The 16,803-nt window shown below is 44.3% G+C and overlaps 1 protein-coding gene across 1 annotated transcript in view; it reads left to right on the top strand.

The window, feature by feature from the left end:
• Window positions 1–263: 263 nt before the first annotated feature.
• Window positions 264–16,803, top strand: part of SLC4A4 (solute carrier family 4 member 4) — a 318,791-nt gene continuing 302,251 nt past the window's right edge. Inside the window, exons 1-2 of the mRNA XM_029945109.1 lie at window positions 264–902; window positions 15,471–15,544. Coding sequence (XP_029800969.1) covers window positions 631–902; window positions 15,471–15,544 — 346 coding nt within the window. The 5' untranslated portion in view covers window positions 264–630. The remainder of the gene's footprint in view (window positions 903–15,470; window positions 15,545–16,803) is intronic.

The following is a 16,803-nucleotide window of genomic DNA, read 5'->3' as shown; positions in this document are numbered from 1 at the left end:
AGTAGGTTTCGGGGCGCTGCTCTCAGAGGCCCCGCCTTGGTGGCTGCAGATAGTAGAATGGTGGTAACCCAAGCTCCGCTGGAACTAAGCACTGCAGGCCACTCTAAGGAGTTCGATCTCCTTGGGCCGCAGCTGCGCCAAGTTGTATTTTCCAGGCCCGTCTCATTTCAAAATCCTAGTTCATGCACGTTTATGCTACCACAGGTGAGGTGTACTTGCTTTGGCGGCTGGCTTCTTAGCCAGGATCTCTTAGGGGGAAGCGGCAGTTTCTCTAGGTGCTGGCAGGGATTTGTGCTGCCACTGCCTGAGGCTAGGTACTCACCCTCATATCCGCATGCCTCCGACTCCCATCCCCCAGCCAGGATAGCGACTGGGTAGGGGGAGGGATCAGTTTCTCTAGATGCCGGCTGGGATTGCACTTTAGCTGCCTGAGAGGAGGTGTGCTGCCTGATGCGAGGTGCGCAGCAGGAGGTGAAGTGCAAGCCCACACAGACGCCACCGCCAATTTCCAGACCCCAGCCAGGATCGCGATTGTGATCGAGATCCGGAGGCGTTGGGGGAGGGATCCGTTTCTCTTGGCACAGATCTGGATTTGTGCTCTGCTGCCCGAGGCACCGGTAGCTGCCGGAAATGAGCGATCACGATGGAGATCGGGATCGTTTTGGGGGAGGGTTCAGTTTCTCTTGGCACAGGTCTGGATTCACGCTGCTGCCGCCCCAGGCACTGGTAGATGCCGGAAATGAGCAGCGCGCTCCCGCAGCTGCGCCTGTGCCGCCTGCCTCCGTCGCAGCCAAGTCCCTGTCTGGATTGCGTTGGGGTGAAGTCCATTTTTTCCCTGCTGGCACCCAGGATTCGGGATTCGCGCAGCCAATGCTTGAGGCAAGACTCGCCATGGATATGAGGTGTGTGCTCCCACTCCCGTAGCTGAGGCCGAAGTGAGTGCCCCTGGCACCACTGGTGCAGCCACCGACTCCCTGCTGGGATAGCACAGGGGTAGAAGCTGTTTTTTTCCCTTGTGCCACCCTGGTTCGGGATTTGTGCTACCCAGCGGTTATATATGGAGTGAGAGATTTTCTCTCCAAGCAGGGTTAAACGTTCTTTGTCTCTTCTCTAGAGACAGTTCTATCAGTATGTTTAGTTTCTCTTTCTCTTACTATTGTCTCTCAGGGGCTCCGTGCACTTGCCCTGTGTTGGGCTGGGGCTCCCACCTCTCCTGCCCATCTTGGGCTGGCCCGTTTTCCAATCTCCCCAGTTCACACTCAGTCACTCAGGCATCTTTGAGTTTGTTTTCTTTCTGGAGTCTGTATTTTCTCCTTCCACTCTTGCAGATGAGAGCAATGTCCTTCTCAGTTCAATAGATGGGACAGACGAAGTTTACAGAGCTCCCTTCCTCTCCACCATCTTGGCTCTTCCCCCTAGAGTGTTTTATTCTTTAGATACAGAACTATCTTTATAACATGTAAATATATTTGTTATGGCTTTTGTATTCATGTTCTGGAATACATTGGGCATAGAAGAAGGTAGGCTTATATCGGATAGTTTTAAAGTTTTTTTTTTTTTTTTTTTTAAATGTGTAGTATTATTTTGAGAGAGCAAGCAGGGGAGGGTCAGAGAGAGAGGGAGAGAAAGAATCCCAAGCAGGCTCCATCTTCAGTGCAGAGCCTGACATGGGGCTCGATGATGGGCTCAGTCTCATAACCATAAGATCACGACCTGAGCCGATATAAGGAATGGGATGTTTAACCTACTGAGCCACTCAGGTGCCCCTAGTTTTAAAGTTAGAAAAAAATTTTAATGTTTTATTTATTTTTGAGAGACAGAGGAAACAGAGCATGAGTCGGGTAGGAGCAGAGAGAGAGAGGGAGACCCAGAATCTGAAGCAGGCTCAGGCTTTGAGCTGTCAGCACAGACCTCAAAGGTGGGGCTTAAGCCCATGAGCTGTGAGATCCAAAGTTGGACGTTTAACTGACTGAGCCACCCAGGCGCCCCTAAAGTTTTTTAAGAAGCATTTTATTTTGGGAGATTTCAAACATGAGCAAAGAAAGAGAAGAAAATAGTGCAGTAAACTCCTATGTGGCCATTACCCAGCTTTAACAATTACCAACACATTGGCAATCTTGCTTCGCATTCCTCCCCACTCCCCCCTTTTTCTTTTTGCTGGAGTATTTTAAAACAAATCCTAGATCATATCATTTCACCAATTAATACATAAGTGTTTATTTCTAAGAAATAAAGACATTAAAAAATAACCTCAGAGTCATTATCATATCATACCTGATAAAATTAACAGTAATTCCTTAGTGTCATCTAATGCTTAATATTCAGGTTTCCTTGATTGTCTCAAAAAAGTTGTTAAAACAATTGACTTGTTTGAATACGCACAGTGCATTTCATAGTTATGCCTGTTGGTCTCTTTTTACCTACCAGGTCAAAGGGGGTGTTTTTAGGTTGAAGAGGACCATGTGTCTGCTGGGTGGGCCGACTCCTCAACAGCAGAGGAAGCCTGAGGGTCAAACAAGCATTTTATTCCATCCTTAGACGAGAAGTGGCAAGTTGAGGGCATTCCCCCCCAAAATGCAATAGGTCTGAGTATGGAATTGGCAGTCTTCCTGTGTCCCTCCCATTCTTATAAAATTAATCTAGAAATCAATTAAATTAGAAACAACTTCAAATGTATTCCTTTATTATTTAAAGCATAGATTTGCATCACAGGTGTTAAATAGCCATCAATAAATCGATTCCATGCTCATCTCCCGATACCTACCTATGAATCATCAGCTTTGGCATCTTCTAACATCAGTGTTGCCTTCCCGGGGGTGAATTTAGGTAGGCAGGAATTCAGGTGGCCTCTGCTCGAGTCATGGGCTTTGAGGGTAGCTGGCAGAAGTTAATAAAGATTATATGAATATGAAATGCAGAGTGGCTTTTGTTCTGAGCACTGACATATTGCTCAGCACCTTCACAAGACTCAAGCCACACTAGACACTGGGGTTAGTCTTCTAAGGTGTGTCGGTCCACTCTTTGCTCCTCAGACACACAACCGGGTCAGGCTCTGGCCTGGCTGCTGTGGGATACTGAGCCAGCCGACCCCACCTGTACCTTCTGTGCCACCCTAGCTGTGGCCCCTGGAAGACCTTCTGAGTAGAACTGGGTTCCAAGAAGGACCTTACTGGAAATGTTTACATAATGACAAAGATTTAAAAAGTAAAGAAGACTGTAAGCTTGAGGAAAGAATCCCTTCTGCTCAGAACTGTTCAGTGGTTTCTAGAGGCTCAGAGTAAACGTCAAGCCTTCAGAACAGCTTCCCAGGCCACTCATCCTGCCCTTTCACTACCTATACATCTCTGACCTTACCTCCTCTTCTCCACTTTCACTCCGCTTTAGCCACTTGTCTCCTTGAGGTTCCAAGAATCTGCCAGGCTCCTTCCTGCCTCAAGGGCTTTGCATTTGCTATTCCCTCATATGCTCACTTCGTCACCTCACTTCCACCAGATCTTTGCTCACCCATCACTCAGTGAGGTGTTTTCTAACTACCTATTGAAAACTTCCCCCTCCACATCCCGCCCCCACCCCATCCTTGTCCGACCAGCATGCCCTAACTCTCTTTCTGGCTTACATTTTCCCGTAGGAGATTCACCTTCTATTTTATACAGTTTATTTTAAAATTCTCTTTACTGTCCATTTCTCATCATGGATTCATCCTTAGTGCCTTGAATAATGCTTTGTCATAGTAGACACTCAAGAAACTGTTTAAATGAATGAGTAAATGAGTTAAGCTCTGGAAAATTTGATCACAAGCACACACTGAGGGATTCCTTGCAGAAGATGAAGGACACACTTTGAACAGCCTTAAGGAAAGAGATGCTTTAGTGAGGGAACAAAGAGTAGAGAAGGGTCTTCGTTGTTCATGTAATAGTGAACTGTGCTCATAAAGTTTATGAGATAAAAGTTGTTTTCAGGCTTAGTAGTGTCTCCTGGATGGTGAGTGACTACTCTTCTCGCTTTTGATACAGTAGATCCTTGGTGCGTGTGAACCTAACAATTGTGACTTTAGCTCTTTGCGGACAGCCCTGAATGGCTACACTGTATAGTCATTTGAGCATTAGAGTGATGCATGTGGGGAACTTCTGTGCTGCTGGTGAGCCAGACTGAGCCTGGTGGATGGCCTACCTCCTTGCATCACAGGTCACCCTGGTTGCTTTCTTTACCTTGAGAATTCAGAAACTCAGAGTTATGCTCGACCACATGATATATCAAACTTTGTGCTACAGGGATATTTGTGAATTTGGGCCCTTGCAAATTAAGGTTGGGGGAGGCAATGTTTCATGAATGTAAAGGGTTAGTATATTCTGTAGGTATTTGGGGAGTCTGCTCTTTCACCAAAAGTCTGTTTAATATTTGTGATCCCAAGTTCCTAAAGAGTTTCGAACAGATTGATTAAAACAGCCAAAGTGAGGCAGCATGATATGTAGTGGCTAAGAACACAGACTTGTGGAGGTGAACTGCTTTGGGTTCAAATCCTGACTTCAACAGTTATTAGCTGTGTGACTCTGGACCATGTACTTAGTCTCTCTGTGCTTCAGAGATAATGAGGATAAGAGTGGTACATACGTCATTGGATTGTTGTGAGAACTGATTGAGGAGATAGCATTTGTTAAACAGAGCAGTGGCTGGCACGTAGTAAGCTCAACCTAAGTGACTGCCGAATAAGAATGAAGACATTTATTTGGGAGGCCTGTTAGAAGGGGCTTCAGCTTTTGACCAGTAGCACACCAAGAGAAAGAAAGGAGAGTTGTAAGTGATGTAATTTGTAAGCATATTTCAGTTAAGCAATATGAAAAAAATTCTTGAAGGTAGTGCCTAATAGACATGGATTATTTAGTAATGCAGGAATACAGGAGAGTGGTTAAAATTGTGGGCTCCTTTAGATGGCCTGCTTGGTCTTCTCATATCACATTGTACTGTGTGATTTGCAGTAAGTTACATACTGTCAAAGTACGTGAAGTCTAAAATGGGTATGTGAAAAGTACCTACTTCATGGAATTGTTATAAGAATTGAATAAAAAAATCATTGTAAAGTGATACCTGGCATGTGGTAAGTATTTATTGTCTTTGAAAATTTATTTATTTTTAAAATATATTTTATTGTCAAATTGTTTTTCATACAACACCCAGTGCTCATCCCAACAAGTGCCTTCCTCAGTGCCCATCACTCACTTTCCATTCACCTTTATCCCCCATAAACCCTCACTTTGTTCTCAGTATTTAAGAGTCTCCTATGGTTTGTCTCCCTCCCTCTCTATAATTTTTCCCCCTCCCCCTCCCCCATGGTCTTCTGCTAAGTTTCTCAAGATCCACATATGAGTGAAAACATATGGTACCTGTCTCTGACTGACTTACTTCACTTAGCATAATACCCTCCAGTTCCATCCATGTTGCTGCAGTTCTGACCATTTGCAGCAACATGGTAAGTATATAGAAGCGGGACTTTATTTCCCCCCCCCCAAATTAATGAATGATGAGAGGCCCTAATCTCAGTTCCTACATTGTTATAGGTGTTGAAATCCTTTGGCCAGAACTCTCAGCCCTGTCCTGTTACTGAGCCAGTCTGACAAAATTGGACAGCACTGAGAAAGAGAGAATGCACGCAGGATACTTAGCACGGTGCCTGGCAGCTAGCGAGAACTCAGTCCAGTGCTGGGCGCCTCCTCCCTGCCAGCAGCTATGTGGTTCGGGTTGGAAGCTGTGAACGCATGGCATGGAAGCTGTGAATGCATGGCCACCGCACTGGGTAGAAGGTAGGACAGGAAGGTACCTTTCTCCAGAGTCAGCTTGGAGTTTTAGAGGTGGGTAGGTCAGGAGCTGTACCTGAGCGCCACCCAGCTGACTCCCAGGGCTGTGTCCTGGAGCAAACTCCTGCTCCTGATTCCCTGTCCACCTGCCACCTGCATTGGACTTGAAGCCCTGGTAAAGTCCACAATAAATGCCTGCAGAATCATAGACTAAAATGAAGCGTATGAATTAACTATGGATATTAGTTATCTTTGCTCTTCCTGTACTAATTACTATAAATAATTAATATCAATTACGTATAACATGTGAAGTTTAGCTAAAATTTATAGAGCTCAAGGTTTTATATTGATATTTCAAATCCCAGTTTCCTTTTCTGGGTAGCTACTATGAGTTTCTTTATTCGTTTACCTAAACCCATTACAGAGTTTTATTTGTCCGCTTGCAGGCTTTAGGAACAGAATTGAACTTTCTCACAACGTCTCATGCTCCTTCTGGATTTTTAAAGCAGTTTTAGCTGAAGTTTATTTTTAAGTTCATTCACTAATATATTCATTGAACAAATATTTATTTAGAACCTACTATGTGACAGATCCATGTACCTCTTAATTTTTTAATTTAAACGGACAGTGAGAAATTTTGATTTGGATTTCATTCTGCCATTATATATTACAGTGCAGTTACAGTGCATGTGAAGGGTTAAATTCTTAAGTTAGCCAATAAGGAGAGAAGTGTATAGTTAACAAAAAATACTTAAAATACTTTACTTATTATTGAAATGCTTATTTATTTATTTTGAGAGAGAGAGAGAAAGCATGTGTGAGCTAGTGTGAGCCTGGGAAGGGCAGAGAAAGAGAGAATCCCAAGCAGGCTCTGTACTGTCCGCACAGAGCCCATGGTCAATGAAATCATGACCTGACCTAAAATCAAGAGTTGGATGCTTAACCGACTGAGCCACTCAGGTGCCCCTTCCCAATACTTTAATTGTATAAACATAACATCTTTCAGGGACTACAAAATAGCCATTTTCCCCTTCCAGCATAGGAACAAATCACTGTTTTCTTTAGCTGAATACCAGACTAAGTAATGGGAAGTTTGCTTGCATGTGTTGTGTGAACGTTCATTCATCAACAATTACAGAGCATTTAGTATGTGTAGCAACTGTGCTTTACACTGGAGGTAGAAAGACGATGGAAAGGTGATAACTGCTCTCAAAGCATTCATAACGTGGTGGGGATGACATATCCAAGTGGAGTCGCGTGAGGTTAAGTGATAGTGATGTGCAGTGTGGTACGTGCTGTATGAGAAGCAGACACAGTCAGGGGCTGTGCAGAACAGAGGAAACAGTGTGTACATAAAGGCTTGGTAGCCTCTTCAGGAAATGGCGTGGCGTGGGGGCCGACAGGAGCTAAGTGGAGAAAGCTCCTTACAAGCCTTATATTCCACGTTGAACTGTTTGGACTCCATATTCGATATAATGAATAGCTATTGAAGGATCTTCAAAAGGAGAGTAACAAATGGTGTTAAAATTTTTAAAATGTTTTTTTTTGAGAGAGAGAGAGAGAGTGTGCATGCACATGTGCATGCATGAGTGGGGGAGCAGCAGAGAGAGAGAGAGAGAGAGAGAGAGAGGGAGACAGAGAGTCCAAAGCAAACTCCATGCCTGTCAGCATAAAGCCTGATGTGGGGCTCGAACCCATACACTGTGAGATCGTGACCTGAACAAAAATTGGTCGCTCAGCTGACTGAGCTACTCAGGCACCCCCCAAATGGTGTTTTATAAATGGATGGATTATAGGAGAGTGGATTCAGAGCCAGGAGATGAGTTAGAATCCATGGGTGGGAGGGCAGGTAGGAAGTCAGCCATCACCATTCGGTTCTGAGCCACACATGCTGAAGCCGCTCTTAACTAACAGCTGTCATACAGGCTGGGTTTCTAGCTGTAGATACTCGTTTTCCCCATTGTTACCCTGTGGGTTTTCTTCCTTCTCTTTGCTCTGCCATCTTCTTTTCTGCTGCTGACTGGGCTCCTGCTTTTGGCTGAAGACTTGGCAGTGGTGAGGAGGAAGGCAGAGAGGACAGACCTGCCCACTGCTGTCCTTCTGCTTTCTCACACGGAGCATCCCCAGCCTTTTCTTCTTGCCTCATCCCTCTCTTAGGACCTTTCTGATTTTCACAGCAGCACACATGAAGGAGGGCAGTTGAAAGTTAAAAGAAGTGAGAGGGGAGTCTACTCTTCCTGCCCCCAACAGTAAAAACTCTGAGAAAACTTTCAAAGGGCAAGGTGCTGAATATCTGCATTTAGAGGAATCAGACTTCTCTGTTCTTCAAGAGGAATTCTGCTTGGAGGCAGCGCACAGTGGTTGTGGAAGCACATGAAAGGCTCGCTTAAGAAGTTAAAGTGGGAATGGCTGTGGGTGTAGGCTAAATTGGGGGAGGTGTCCGAGGGGGTCATGCAAGTCCTTCCCTGGCCACCCCAGTCTGTCCTCCTTCGTATCTAGAATTTTGTCATTTCTAAAAATGTGATGTAAGTGGAATCACACAATATGTAACCATTTTGGGATTCGCTTTTTTTTTTTTTTTTTACTCATCTTAAACCCTTGGAGATTCATTCAGATTGTTTTGTGTATCAGTAGTTTGCTCCTTTTATTGCTAAGCAGTATTCCATGGTTTGGGTGTACCATACTTTGTTCAAACATTCACCTGTTGAAAGACATCCGGGCTAATTCTAGCTTTTGGCTCTTACAGATAAAGCTGCTGTGAACAATAGTGTACAGGGCTCTGTGTGAACGTTAACTTTTCACTTCTCTGGGATAAGTGCCCAAGAGGACAAATGAACTTTTAATGCAGTTCATAAATCCAGAATTATGTTTGGCGTGATCCTGCTCCGGATTACACTTTCACCTTTTATCCAGTCTGCAGTCTGATTCCGTGTGGGGCCGTCACCCGTTTCTCCCTGGCCCTGGGCCTGTGTAAATTTCCAGACTGATTAGGGCACTCCTGGACTCTGCGGAGGGGATTTGCTTTGCTTTGTTGCCGGCTGGACTCGAGGATTCTTCTCTTGCCGTTAGTCATGCCTGTCAGGTACGCCTCGCTGATGTCTCTTTCCTCCAACATGTGTGTCCAGAGCTCTGGCAGTTTCTACAGTTAAGTCAGCAGCCGTGGTCTCGTCTCTTCCTCCCTGGGGAGTGAAAGGTCCCTGTGAGACCTGCTGAAGTTTCGAAGGGAACACTTGGAGCTTTTCCTCTGCCTTTGCCCTCTGCTTTCCTGTAGTGAACACGTGTTGCCAAAAGATGGCAGTGTTCTTTGCAGCCACAGAGCTAGCTCACCCCTGCCTGTTGCCTGTGGTTTGGAGACTTGATATTGTTCTCTAATTGTATGTTGAAAGTGTGCAAAGCAGATTTTCCAAAACAACAAAGGCACCAATAAAACACCGTGCAGTTTAAAAAATTTGAAAGAAAACATCATGTTTGTAAATGATTGGTAATGGAAATGTTCCCTACTTCTTAGAAATGACTTGAATAAGAATAGAATTCAGAGATGTGTGTGTGAGTGTGAGTGTATGATTTTAGATGTCAGTACTGATTGTTGCTTTCTGGGTGGCTCCTGAAAAAAGACCTGCGAAAATGTTGATTTTTTGCTTCCTCTCTGTTTTAAGACCACGGCTGGCAAAGTTGCAGGGACAGCTTGCTCTTGAGCTCTGAGATTTGAGATTGGCACCTCTCAGTCCTTAAGTAAAGGCCCTTATGCATGCTGAAGACACGATTTTCATAGTGGCAATGCCAATAATAATAAAACTCCCTGTATCCTAGTATTTGCCTGCTCCTCTGTATGCGTGACTTCGGTGTGCCTGAGGGTATGTGGGTAAAGACCTGTTTAAACATTTGCTATGCACAGGAGAGACATTGTGAAGTGAGAGATTATGGGGTTCATTGGATGTTGTAAACAGATCAAACTAGTGAGGATAAAGTGGGGTGCGTTAAAGTACGAGGTTAACTAACGCAGTTTGAGCTGTATGAACGGAAGGAGTCAGCACTGTCAAACTTGGATATGGACATGTAAAACCTGGAGCTATTCTCTTCCGTAGGACGCCATCCCCTGGTGTCCTTTTGGGAGTTGTCAGAAAGGCCCAGTGTGAAGGGTGTGGAGGAGAGTGGGCTGGGGGCTTTGGATTGGGGGCTTCACGCCCCAGAGTGGATCCTTCGTGCACGGGCCAGAGTGCCAGGGCTGGAGGATCTGCTCCCTGATCCACCAGCTCTGAGTTGTGCTGCCGCTGCTAAGACCCTGCAGCTCACCCCACGGCCAACCCCAGGCAGCGGCTTTTTTGCTAGGGCATCCTTCAGCAAAAAGCCTTAGGTTAAGAGGAGAATCGCTCCGTGTAAAGTTCTAACCCTGAAACCAGATGCTGTTACTATAGAGACAGTGAAATGCTGCCGTGGGAGGCATAGCGGGAGGGGTGGGAGCAGGGCGGTGGGAGGGCAAGTGAGGCGAATCTAGAGGCCAGCACACCCGAAGACCTTCAACCTTTAGCAGCACTGTGACGGGCAGGCTTGCGTCCTGAAGCCTGAGCGCTGGCAGCCTGCCACTTGCTGACTGGCTGAGTGGCAGCTGCTCGCGCTGTGTGGACTAGCTGGTGAGCACGTTGGCAGTTGGCAAGGGCTCTGGGGGTGGGAACTCGGAGGGGTGGAATGTAGATGGGTGCCCGAGGCCCAATGGCTGACAGTTTTGCACAAATGTTTCTCGTGCCGGGCTTAAGTCACCCTTACAAGCCTGCTCGGTGATTAGGACCGGCTGGTGAAAGCCGGTCCATTTGGCAGCAGATTTGACATGTGTTACAGTTAAATCATGTTAGTGTCCCAGAATAACGGAGAATAAGAGAAACCCCACGTTGGGTGTGGACTTTGGAGGAAGGGGTCTGACTTCTACTGTCAGAGGCCCTGTGGAAGGAAGGCAGCGCTGGCCCCGTGTGGATTTTATACTGACTGGTATGACCCTTATCCCCGTGATGCTGGTGAGAAGCTTCCAAATCTATTCTGAACTTTGCCTCATGCTGGCGATGTGAGCAACCCTGGGAGCTGTTTCAGAAGCATGTTCCTTCCCTTATTTCTTTGTTTTCGGCAAAGGCAGCTTGTGTGAAAGGAACACTTTACGAATGGATTTGGGGGCCAGCTTAGAGATTTAGAAGAGTTAATTTCTTCCTCCTGATAGAAGGGAAACTGGTTGGGTCAGATGGTCATGTTAAAAGATAACTCAGTCTTACTAATAATAGCAAGCAACTGCTGAGAGGCTTTTAGGAGGAGGCCACAAACCCAAATACTTGACGTCCGTTAGTATGAAGATGGAAGAAAGTTGGAAAACCCCCTGTAACTTGGTGCAGATGTACTTGGTCATGAGGAGGGGCGGGCTGCTTTGGAGAAAGGCCCCTGTGACGTGCAGGTTTTGTGTTTTCAGTTTGTGGCGCTCTTTTTTCCTCGCTTTCTGCAGGGAAGAGGCTGCTTCCAGATGCTCCCCATTGTCCTTGGAAGGAACTAGGTTTCTGTTTACTTGCTATGTATAGTCTTGGAGGGAATGTGAAATATGTATCAAAGAGCCAAGAGATGCGCCCATCGTTATTTTCGCTAGTTCAGATGGTGCATGGGAGAGTGCTTCAGTGAGGCTGGATGGTTCCTCAGCCTCGGGAGAGGGCTCTGGGCTGTAAACTGTGGTTGGTCTCCTTCAGTAGCTACTGATTCTCCTTACTTCTGCTTCAGTTGCCTGTTGCATGCCATTTTAGGAAGGGCTTAGGTGCAGAGGCCAAACATTTTATTTAGGAAATGCGTAAAATGTCACTAAAAGACTTTAGGATCAGCTTGATTGTGGTGGGGTGCAGAAGCAATGTTCTACAGGAAATTGTTGGATTCTATAGACGGATAAGACAGGAAAGGGTTAGGGCTGAGAAGAAATGTGGGCAAAACTACTCTTTGTTTTCCAAAGGAGAGACAGTACTATTAACATGTCTGTAGTAGTACAGCCCTCCAGGAATTTGCTGTGCTTCTGAGGTCTCTAAAACAAGTTTCCCCATTAAACTGCCATCCTTCTCTATGTCTACAAATGCTGTATTGCTGATGACCTCTTGCTCTTTGGACTGACTGTCCCAGATTGCTAGGGAAGTCTTCGAGAAGGCAGATGTGATTATCTGTCCTGCTCCTCACTGTGTCTCCAGTGTCTAGCAGTCTGCCTGGAACCTAGTAGGTACTCAGTAAATATTTGCTGAATAAATGAGGGGATGAGGGATGAAAGAGAAAAAGATTTGATCGAATGCCCTCTGTGTGTCTAGCATTGTGTTTGGCATGTTTCAGGTGCTGTGGTCATTGTCACCAATGACCTCCATGTTGCCATGTCAAATATTTACTTCTCTGTCTCCGTCTTTCTCATCCTCTTAGTGGCAGTACTACTACTCACTCTTTTTTGGTTTTTCTTTTACCTCTGACTTTGCTTCTCTGCTCTGCTTATAAATGGCGACATGCTCCAGCCCTTGGTCTTCCGTCTACACCTCCATTTCTGTATTTTCTTTCTGCATGAGCTCATCCAGTAATAGGTGCAGATTACCAGCTTGGATTATCATGGATTCTCCAGCCCTATGCTCCTGAGCTCCAGACTTGGACATTTAGCTGTGTACCTGCTGGCTCCATTTTCATATGAAATAAGCCACTCCACCGCAAAGTGGCCAGGAAGGATCTGTTGATTGCTTCCCCAAACCTGTTTCTCCTGCAGTCTTTCCTGGGTTCCTAAGATAGTTTCCTGGATTCTTTGGTTCACAGAGCAACCAGAATGATTCTTGGAAAAGGTAAAATGGCTCGGGTCACTTTCTATCTTAAAACTCTTAACTATAGTTAGCGATACTGTCCTGCGTATTTTAAAGTTGCTAAGAGTGTAGATCTTAAAAATTCTCAACACAGGAAAAAAATCTTGTAACTGTGTGGCGACAGATGTTAACTAAACTTACTGCGGTGGTCATTTTGCAGTATACACAAAAATTGAATCATGTACATCTGAAACTAATATCATGTTATATGTCAGTTTTACCTCATAAAACGAAACAAAAAACAACAAAATTCTTCAGTGGCTTCTAGAACACCTAAACTTGTGATTACTTGCCAGGCCTGCAGGGCTTGTTTCCTCCAGTATCGGCAACTACTGCTGACCTTCTCTCTGTCCAGCCTCCCTGAGCACATTTCTCATCCTGGAACTTGCTAAACTTGTTCCTACCTTAGGGCTTTTGCATTTGCTGTTCCCTTTGCTTGGAACACTCTGCACACCTTCCAATGCCTGGTTCCTACTCAAATGTCACCTCGGAAGCCTGTTTTGAACCATCTTATGTCAAGTAGTCCCCTGCCTCATTTTATTTTGTGCAAAGCACTTAATGGTACCTAAGGTTACCTTGTTCATCTGTGTAGTATTATTTTCTTAGGAATTTTATCTGTCATATTAACGAATATATTCCCCCCCCTCACCCCGTGAGGAGTGCCTGGAACATGGAAGACACTAAATATTTGTTGATTGGTAAATACGTTGCATCATTTAATCTTCATGGAAACCTGAGGCTCAGGGAGGCTGGTAAATGATTTGACTTCTCAAGTTTTCAAGGCATTTTCTTTTGGACTGTAATCCTGATGGCTAATCTATATCCTATTTGCAATTAGTTTTATATTTTTAGTTTGAGTATAGAGAAGGAAAAAGGTACCTATCAGGATAAACTATTGCATACAAGACCCGTATCCCTAAAAGAAGATATTCTGCAGGTGTCCAAAGGTAATGTATTTCTTTGTTTTAAAATTAAAAAAAATGTTTATTTATTTTTGAGAGAGAGAGAGAAAGAGACAGAGTGTGAGCAGGGGAGGGGCAGAGAGAGAGGGAGACAGAGAATCTGAAGCTGGCTCCAGGCTCTGAGCTGTCAGCAGAGCCCGATGTGGGGCTCGAATTCAGGAACTGTGAGAGCATGACCTAAGTGGAAGTCAGATGCTTTACTGACTGAGCCACCCAAGGCTCCCCAAAGGTAATGACTTTCTAATGGCACTGTTCGCCAGTAAAGGTCAGGGTAAAAAGAAAGAAGGAAAGAATAAAGGAAGGAAACCTACCTTTATTAAACACGTAGTAGGCACCAGGCACAAAACTGTTTTCACGTATGTTACCTAATTTGTATCTCACAGTGATCCTGCAAGGTTGACATTATTACCCCAATGTCATAGGTGGGAAAACTGAGGCTCAAAGAGTTAAATACTGTGCTCCAGGTGATAGATATATTAAGTGGTAGTGCTTGGTTTTTTAAGCCTGGGTCTACCTGACACTGAATTTCTGACTTTTTATGCTCAGATGGTTGCTTTGCAAGATGGATATGCTCCTAAAATAGAAAAGAGGAAAATGTGAATTCAGTGCATATCCACACAGATTACAACAAATATCTGAAGCACAAGAATAAGTTATATGGACAATATGGAAAACAGACCTACAATATTCAGTGCCTGAGCATATAATTGGATGAATAGAATACAGAGTGAACATTTGGTTCTCTGGCAGAGCTTATGTACGGTATGACATAGAGCAGCTGTCTCCAGAGAAAGTTCTTTGTTTCTAGACCGGTGCGACACAAGCAGCATTTGAGCAATTCGGGATTTTTTCTGCTTTCACTATAAATAGAGTTCATGGAATTCTGCATGTCAAAGTTAATGCAATGAAAAGAAGTCACAGAGTATGGAAATAAACCTTAACTCCTTCTATAAACTAAGAAACATGTTTGGCATCAGGAGGCCGTACAAACGCTGTCATTACTTGGATGGATTCTGAGGTCTTATTTAGCATATGAAATTGCAGAGCAGATCCTATTATGTAAGGAGATAGGAGGACAGCATAATGTGGCTATAAACCAAAGAACTTTGTGCCCTTCAGGGAAGAGTTAACAGGACAGATATACGTAGGGACGTGTGATAAGAATGTGGAAAATGAATGAATGGGTGGCATATATAGTGACTGTTGCTGAAGCCGGGTTGCTGGATAATCCTCAGATGTCAGATTTCCGTAAGGCCAACATGTGACTCAAAGCTTGCCACTCAACAGAGAATACTGGGCTGTGCTGGTATTAAGAGGCTGGCTGGAAGCTGGGCTCCCACTGTGCACTAGCCTAACTCCCTGTCGTTTTCTGTGCGTGCGTGTGGGTGTGTGTGTGTGTGTGTGTGTGTGTGTGTGTGTGTGTGTGAGGGTATACATTTTTATGCAGTGGGTGTTTAAAGAGCTAAGCACTGAAGCTGGATTTCCACAAACGATCATCACGAGCACTCCAGACAAACCAAACTTCCTCTCTTGGTATTTTTTTTTTTTTTCGCTTTCATCTTTTTTTTTCCTTCTTGCAAATCCCAGAGGGAGAACCCCTAACATCCAGCCTATGGGACTGAGATGATTTTCTCTCACCTGTCCATGTGGGTGCCCTCTCAAGGTTAGAACCGAAGCTATGTGGGGCCGGCGTATCCTCAGGCACCAGATACGAGGAGCTGCGTGAAGGAGGAGCAGACACCAAAGGAAGAGGGACTCTGAGCTGATAACATGAACAGCAGCTTGCAGGTCAACCTGCCCAGAAGCTGGGCTACTTCAAGTGGCTCACTCCAGGAGAAGTCTGAGCATTCTTTTTTTCTTTTTTATTACTATAGGATGGAGGATGAAGCTGTCCTGGACAGAGGAGCCTCCTTCCTTAAACATGTGTGTGATGAAGAAGAAGTAGAAGGTGAGCTTCCTGGGGCTGGGGAGGTATATGTTCATATCCTCATGTCTTTGTAGAGAATAGCACCCATACATGTCATATATCTTATATTCTTGAAGTTAAAAACTGAAGCTTTTCTATGGAGTTTTATTAGTCTGCACATTTTGCCTCAACACAGAAAGTCATTTTAAGAACTTCATTGAACCATTAGAATCTGAATCAGTGTGGTCCTGCATGGTTAAAAAAAGGGAGATGTCTTACTTTTGAAACAGGTGCCTATGGTAGCCATGCCTTTCTGTCAAAAATAAATGTTTTGCCAGATAGTTACCACCTTGCAATGACTAATTCAAAGAAGCTGCTAGATTTATCTAAATGTACTTGGCAGCATCTTCTAATATTTTTTCTTATAGCTTGCAGGGTAGAGAAACAGATGTTGTAGAAGGAGAATGATATCATTGTTGCAGCAAAAATGGGTGTAAACTGAGGATAGAAAGAGGGGTAATCGTGGATGAGTTTCAGTTAGGAAATGATGGACAAACATTTTTTACTTAAAAAGCCACCAGGACCTCTTTTGTTAATGTCTCTGTCAAAAACCAAATAAGAGTTACATTTTAGTTCGTGCTCTTATGCTTTTAATGTGCCTCTCTTGTCTTGTCTTATCAATAATGTGGGAATAATACTGTTTGATAGTGAGATGATAGGGCTTAATTAATATTTATTAAAGTAATAATGTGAGGACATCACAGATATAAAAGGTATTATATTTACAATGAGATTTAAAAAAATAATCAGAGTTGTAGACAGTACTAAAGTTAAATGAAACTTGGACGTGAGCTATGTCATAAATTCTTCCCTTTAAAATTACCCAAGAGACAATTCATACATGTTTTGGAAACTCTAGTCTGATTGGTACCATTTGGTGAACATTTAATGCCTACCTAAAACTTGGACCAGTGGGGTGGGGATGGGGGTTGGAAAAAAGGATACTGTGTGTTCTGGAGTGGTCCTTCGACCAGACTGAAGACCAGGTCCTGGGCATGTGATGCTCTTGTGCTTCCTGGAATAGTTGGAATAGTGTGGCCATTATGATGTTTCTCACGTTTGCTTACTAAGTTTCTTCTGACCCCCCATTTCCCTCCTTTGCTCACTTATGCTATTGAGTCTGACTAATAAGAATTTGATGACCAAGTTACTTAGGAAAAAGGAAACTACAGTATTTTCTTTCATATTGTTTTATGGGTTCCTTGCACTTTTACAACATGACTGTGGGAAAATGTCAAGTT

Source organism: Suricata suricatta, chromosome 1 (genome assembly GCF_006229205.1).
Source record: "Suricata suricatta isolate VVHF042 chromosome 1, meerkat_22Aug2017_6uvM2_HiC, whole genome shotgun sequence".
Taxonomy (NCBI): domain Eukaryota; kingdom Metazoa; phylum Chordata; class Mammalia; order Carnivora; family Herpestidae; genus Suricata; species Suricata suricatta.
Note: the sequence above shows the minus strand (reverse complement) of the source record. Positions and strands in the feature narration are given on the sequence as shown.